This window comes from Oenanthe melanoleuca, chromosome 3, assembly GCF_029582105.1.
Source record: "Oenanthe melanoleuca isolate GR-GAL-2019-014 chromosome 3, OMel1.0, whole genome shotgun sequence".
NCBI classification, from domain to species: Eukaryota; Metazoa; Chordata; class Aves; order Passeriformes; family Muscicapidae; genus Oenanthe; species Oenanthe melanoleuca.
In genome coordinates, this window is record NC_079336.1 from 54785117 (window position 1) to 54792298 (window position 7182).

The following is a 7182-nucleotide window of genomic DNA, read 5'->3' on the forward strand; positions in this document are numbered from 1 at the left end:
GGCCATGTGTTTCCAAGAACTTCATTATTATTTCGGATGCTTCAATAGTATTTAGTATATTTTGTAAGCATGGGTATGCACATATGAGGGCATTTTGGTGCATTTATTTTACAAATGTGTTTTTTTACATACAGATGTGGGAAACAAGATGTTTTCTCCAGTCCTTTTGAAAATGTTTTAAAAAATAGTGTTCTCTTGCAGTGGGAGATGGACGAATGGGATATGCAGAAGAAGCTCCCTATGATGCAATTCATGTTGGAGCTGCAGCCCCTGTTGTGCCCCAAGCAGTAAGCCTTTATGTTTTGTGTGTGTGTTTCTGTAATATCTTAGCTGTAGAGAATGCTTTGCATACATCTATATGTAAAATACTTGGTAGCTTGCACTGCTGGGAGTATCAGTGGGCAGTGTGGTATTACTGTATGGTGTGGGGTTTTTGTCTCTGTTACAATTGGACTTCCTGTTGGTTTGATAAAGCTGTATGTTCTAATAACTCTGCTCTAAATAAACTTATTTTAAAATGACATGTGTGCAACCCTCTATTACAACAATGAGCTGGAGCATTTTATTTAATAAGATAATTCAATTTTATCAAACACTGAGTTACAAAATTTAAGTGTGTTCCCCAAGTTCCAAAGCACTGAGTCTGTTGAGAGTAAAATGCTCAGCTGGAAGTACAGAGTGTCATGTGTGCCAGCTTTCAGAATGGATAAAGGGCAGTTTTTACTAGAGAGGCTGAAGAGTAACTAGGGGCTTTAGAGTGTACATACATATAGTCCATTTTTGCAGATAACTTTTTTTTTTCCTCTTCCTTCCATCAGGCACATGGCAATACATAGCATGATTTTTATATGCTAGATGCCACTTAAGGTTTTTAAATCTTAGTGAGGCGTAGTGAAAGACTGGGCTTTGAGGTGTTATAGACAGATTGGACCTTTTCAGACAATGACCAGTTGTGATGGGATAATTTTTTTTTTTGCTCCAATTTTTTTAAAGTTTGTTGTGGTTTTAGTTTTTGTTTTTTTTTTTTTTTTTGAGGGAGATTTATTTGTTTGGTTTTGTTGTTTTAGGGTTTTTTGGGTTTTTTTGGTGGGGGTGTGCGGGAGGTTGTTCCCAGCAAAATGTTGACAGATGACAATATAAAAAGTAATTGAAAGCTTATATGTGAATGAAATAGTTCTTATAACTTTTGTTAGCAATGGGAATTAAGTTTTTTTATGACATCTGGGAAGTATGACATTTTCCTTGACACTACTGTGATTAGCTGCCTTTAACTAGGAAAAAAAATGCAAGCATTTCTCACATACTATGTTTACATGCCACTTACCTTACTCACATTCATATATTTTAGATTAGTTTCATAAAAGGCTGTTCCAGAATGAAAGAGGAGCTGTTGCAGACAAAATAATAAAAAGTCACCAATCTCAAATCTAATTCTGAGTGCTTAAGGGGAGATCAGTTACCCCCAGAATTTTTGAGGATGGGCCTGTACTGATGCACGATAACTATTGAACAGTTAAACAATTTCAAAAGATTTAATCTGCTGTAAAAATAATTTGTGATTTACATGTTTCCCCTACATATATAGAAAATAAAATTGCAACCTATCCAGTTAATTAAATTATTTTACTGTAATACCAGTTCTTGTACCATGTTGCTGTGATACTCTCATTTTCAGTGCACTTTTTATTTTTCCTAATGGAAGTAGTTATCTACTGCATAAAAGTAGATAAATACATAATGGCAAAGCTATTAATCTACTGTAACAAACTTTGGATCCAGCTTCTCTGAAGTGGCTGGTTACATTCTAATTTCTGTGTTGTGTTCTAGCTTATAGACCAGTTAAAACCTGGCGGAAGATTGATATTACCAGTTGGCCCTGCTGGGGGAAACCAGATGCTCGAACAGTATGACAAACTAGAAGATGGCAGTGTCAAAATGAAGCCTCTGATGGGAGTGATATATGTGCCTTTAACAGATAAAGAGAAGCAGTGGTCCAGGTGGAAGTGATTTTCTGTTCCACTTACTTCTTCCACACACATGCAAGGTGAAAGGGTGTGAATTTTAAGCAGATAGACTGCAAGGCCTGCCTTTGCTGCTGTCATTGCTTTCTGCTCCTCCATACCATGAAAAGTGACTCAGTCTGCATTACTACATCACCCAAAGGAGGTTATGCTAAGTTTGAGTTAAATTAAAAATGGAAGAAAAATATTGCATGGGTTGCACTTTGTCTTTTTTGGACATGTTTTCTTTAGTTCTTGGTGTTTTGAAGATTCTTATTTGTTGTTTTAAACACAGTATTTTCTAAGGTTAAACTTCACTTTTAATGAACTTTTTACAACTATTTTGCCCAATAATTAGGGTGAAGTGTAAAATTTTACTTAATAAATACTGTTTTGTCCTTTAAGTTAGTGATAATTGGGTATTCTTTTTTTTTTTTTTTTTTTTCCTGAAATACTACAAATGAAGAAAAATCTTTGCAAAATCCTTTGTGGAAAAGGTAGATACTCTTGCAAGCACTTTTTCTTTAGCCTCCAAGTAGCAAAAAGTAGAGAAGATAATTCCTTCTTCCCTAAAGTATAAATGTAGTAGAGTAGTGTTCAGAAAATTTTCTCAGACATGTGGCTAGAAATCTGTCATCTGTCTCTACTGATGGGGCAGTATTTTTGTTTGCCAATACAGCAAATTCTAAAGGCCTTTCTAGAAGTAGGAAATATTTCAGTTTGCTGAATTGAACAGCCAGTAATAAATAAATAAATAAATAGACTTAATGCAGCTGTCAGCTTAAGCCATGCTAGGCATTAGTATGTCAATGAACAAAGCAGCAGTGCTGTTTTGCTTCCTGGCAGAAAGTGCTTGTGAATGTATTATTGGCATTAGTGAAGTGCAGAGATGTGCATTGTGCTCTGAAAACAACTCTTGAGCTTTAAAACCTAAATTTAGATTTTTTGGCTTTTTTCCCCTTAATATTCTGGAGTACAGCTTGTGATTTGAATACATGAATACTTAGTCTAACCTATCAAAATATTCATAAAAGGTACAAATAAAGCAGTTTGCATACTGTTGCTTAGTGAAACCTCATTTCAGTGTTTCTTGGATTACTGTATAGCTACCATGTACAAATTACTCTTAAAACAACTTCAGTGAGATACTGCTTAGTTCAAAGCTTGTGAAGCGTGCTTGTTATTCAAATGTTTTGTATTTGTTATGCAAATGAATGCTTTGGCCTCTAATATTGCCAGTATTCCCTCAGTGTGGTACTCAGGGGTTTCCTGCCTCTTGTAAGGCTTTGGAAGCTTTCCTTTGTGGTCAGTTTCCTCCTCTGGCAAATGCTTTATTTCAGTTTGGAGTTCATGCTTCGCTTAGTCTAAAAAAGAGTAGTCATCTTCTTAAGCCTTCCTTCTCTCAGAGAGTTTCATAGATTTTTTCTCTATTTCCACCTGATCTTATTATAGTAGCTGTTGGGATGTTTTTGGTAGCAGCAGTGTGTGTTCATAAAACACTTTAAGAAGGGTTTCTCAAATGATAGTATTTTTCCCTTGCTACAAGTGAAGGTGGGGTAGTATGTTAAGGACTAGAATTCTGAGGTTTTTGCATCTCTTCAGTGCAGTTTGGTATTTCATTTTGTCTTCTAGCTTGGGAAGAGCTAATAGTTTGTCTTTGGGCCTTCTTCAGTGATGTGTACTGCAGGGTTATTTTCCTCAGAAATTCGTGCCAGTTTCTGTGCTTTTCTGAAGCACTTCTTGATTTTATTTTTTTATTTTTAATTTAAGAATTTACAGTGGTGTTATCAGAAAAAATGAGTGCTTAGCCTGAAGGGTTCATCTGCAATGGCATAGAGGCTGTATCTTGCTATGCACGTTTAAATTTCCTTCTCTGTTAAAGAAAATCTCAGAAGTCCACTTCTTGTAATGTTTGATATTTCTTTATTTGTCCTTTTCGTGATCTGAAGAAAATTCCCATTCCATTTTCTTGGATAACTCTCAGTGTACTGCTGACCTTACAGGAGGTCATATCTTTCCTTTTTTTGGTTTTTCCTGGTTGGTGACTATGAAGTGTATGGTCAGCCAGCTGCTGCTAAGGAAGTTCCCAATTATAAGTCAGCATTTGCTATCTATGCTGGCATCAAAGATGAAAGAGGTGTTTTTTCTTCACTTCCTAGGTTTCAGTTTTTCTTTTCTAAATTGCTCAAGATCTGTGAGCAGAATTCAGTTAGAGACTCCTGAAAAAGCATCTCTAAGTGTTTCTGTAATAAAAATCTGTAGTGTATGAGTCTCAAATTCATAATTTTAAAATTAGCTGAATTCTGTGTGTTTAGTTTGTCATTCTTTTAGTTTACATTATGTGATTTCATTCCTAATGCAGGTAACTGTTTCATGGCATTGAATGATGGTATCCCTTCACAGAATGCAGTTGATAGGCCAGCAGCATTTTCCTAGGCAGACCTTCCAGTTGGCAGGAAAGAAGCTATTTAAATTTTTGCTGAGCCATTCATGTTTTGAATGTTCTTTAATGGGGCTGCAAGGTGCTTTTGCAAAGCAGCACAACACTCTTAAGTGGTGTTTGAAATCAAACCTATCTTCAGGTATTTTGCATCATGCTTCAGTATGTAAAATTGGAACTTGTAGCAAAAGGACATCTGGACTAGCTGGAAGGAAAGGATTCCTTGGATTTTAATACATTGCTAAATAAAGCATCTTATTTGTGAACACTGTTAAATTTCTTTAAATTTAGACCATGATTTTCTAGTTTTGGTTCAGTTGCAGTAGTATTTTTTTAAGCTCCCGGTATTAGTGGGAATCCTGTCAAATGTGACTCCCTGGGACATTTAGAAGTAGAATATACACAGGAACTCTATTTCTGGTACAAAACAAAACAATGCAATGTGCTAGAGATCCAGCAGTCAATGCCCAGTTATGTGATTATGCTGATAAGGGTAATCCTTTCACATAAAATTTTTCGTTTGGGGTTTTTTTTTAACTGAAAAATAGGATGGAGAGAAAGCCTCTTGTGTTTCACAGTTGGGAATATGGCTTGATGGCTGCCTTATTGGCAGATCCTGTATAAATTAGGATCTCTCTACTTTTATTTCTCTGTGAGAGTTCACTTACTACTTATGTGGAAAGACAATTTTAAAAGTCACAGAATCATGGTATTATTTAGGACAGAAAACACATTTAAGGTCATTGAGTGTGACTGTTAACCCAGTGCTGCCAAGTCTATCACTAACCATGTTCCTAAGGACCACTTGTACACATCTTTTAAATACCTCCAGGGGATGCCTTGTTCCACTGGCCACACTATTGGTGATACAGGGGCATAAGACAATAACAATGTAAATAACACTTAGCAATGAGTCTCTGTTTTATTTTGGATTTGATTTCCAGACAGGCAGATGTTTATAAATGTTAACTACTTTTGTCTTACATATTGCCGTAGTAGAAATTATTTATAAATGTCATACTAAATTAATATTTGCTGATAAAATACAAAATTATAATGATAGTATGACCTGTCTGAGCAAAAACTGCTCAGAATAGTGACTAAACTGGGGCTGTTACTGTATCCCACTTACCTGTACCTAAACCACTATTAACACCCTTTTGGAAAATGTATTTATTAGGATATATTTTAATAGGTTTCTGCTTAGAAAGTCTAATTCAGTGTTTCAAGTGCCCCTGATGAGCTAGTTGACCAATTTAATTTGAAATTAGCAGGTATTTGCTGGAATTTGCAGGCCATGGAGAATAATGATTATGGTTCAAGTTTTTATTTTACTCAGTGGATCTCAGTGCAAAATAAATTTAAGAATTATGTGTTATTGTGGTGGTTTGATCCTGACTGAATGTCAGGTGCTCACCAAAGCTCTCCCTCCACAACTGGCCAGAGGAGAGGGAATACAATGGAAGGCTTGTGAGTTAGGGACAGGGAGAGATCACTCATTAGTTCCCACCATGGGTACAACAGACTTGGCTTGGGGATATTAACTGAAATTATTGCCAAGCAAAATCAAAGCCAGGAGAGTGAGAGGTAAAACAAGCCTTAAAAACACCTTTCCTGCAGCCCTTCTCACTCCTTCTTAGCTCTACCTCCTACCCCTCAGCAGTGCAAGGAGGCAAGGAACAGGGTTTACAGTCACTTATTCACACATTCTTCCTGCTGCTGCTGCTCAGGGAGAGGAATCCTTCCCTCAGGACACGGTTCTCCATGAACTCCAACATGAGTCCTTCCTATGGACTACAGTTCTTCATGAACTGCTCCAAGGTGGGTCACTGTTCTTGGGATGCAGTCTTGCAGGCATAGCCTGCTCCAGTGTAGGCTCCCCACAGGGTGACAAGTCCTGCCAGGAAACCTGCTCCAGCATGGGCTCCTCCATGTGCTGCAGGTGGATCTCCCCATTCCTGTGATCCTCCAGGGGCTGCAGGTGGATCTCCCCATCCCTGTGATCCTCCAGGGGCTGCAGGTGGAGCTCTGCATCCCTGTGATCCTCCAGGGCTGCAGGTGGATCTCTGCATCCCTGTGATCCCCCATGGGCTGCAGGTGGATCTCTGCATCCCTGTGATCCTCCAAGGGCTGCAGGTGGATCTCCCCATCCCTGTGATCCTCCAGGGGCTGCAGGTGGATCCCCCATCCCTGTGATCCTCCATGTGCTGCAGGTGGATCTCCCCATCCCTGTGATCCTCCATGGGCTGCAGGTGGATCTCTGCATCCCTGTGATCCTCCCCTTGCTGCAGGTGAATCTCTGCATCCCTGTGATCCTCCAGGGGCTGCAGGTGGATCTCTGCATCCCTGTGATCCTCCAGGGGCTGCAGGTGGATCTCCCATCCCTGTGATCCTCCCCGTGCTGCAGGTGGATCTCCCCATCCCTGTGATCCTCCAGGGGCTGCAGGTGGATCTCCCCATCCCTGTGATCCTCCAAGGGCTGCAGGTGGATCTCCCCATCCCTGTGATCCTCCCTGTGCTGCAGGGGCTCAGCTGCCTCACCCTAGGCTGCACCACAGACTGCAAAGGAATCTCAGCTCCAGTAGCTGGAGCAGCTCCTGCCCCTTCTCCCCTGATCTGGGTGTCTGCAGGGCTGTTCCTCTCACATGTTCTCACCCTGCTCTTCTCTGCAAAAAAAATTATTTTTTTTTCTTTCTTAAATGAGTTACCACAGAGGTGTTGCTTCCATTCCTGACTGGCCAG

The 7182-nt window shown here is 39.3% G+C and overlaps 1 protein-coding gene across 2 annotated transcripts in view; it reads left to right on the plus strand.

The window, feature by feature from the left end:
• Positions 1–7182, plus strand: part of PCMT1 (protein-L-isoaspartate (D-aspartate) O-methyltransferase) — a 35340-nt gene that overhangs the window by 22237 nt on the left and 5921 nt on the right. Inside the window, exons 6-7 of one of the 2 annotated variants that reach the window (XM_056486452.1) lie at positions 202–287; positions 1828–1997. In XM_056486452.1, the coding sequence (XP_056342427.1) occupies positions 202–287; positions 1828–1997 (256 nt within the window). The remainder of the gene's footprint in view (positions 1–201; positions 288–1827; positions 1998–7182) is intronic. The other variant, XM_056486453.1, reaches the window with a different exon arrangement.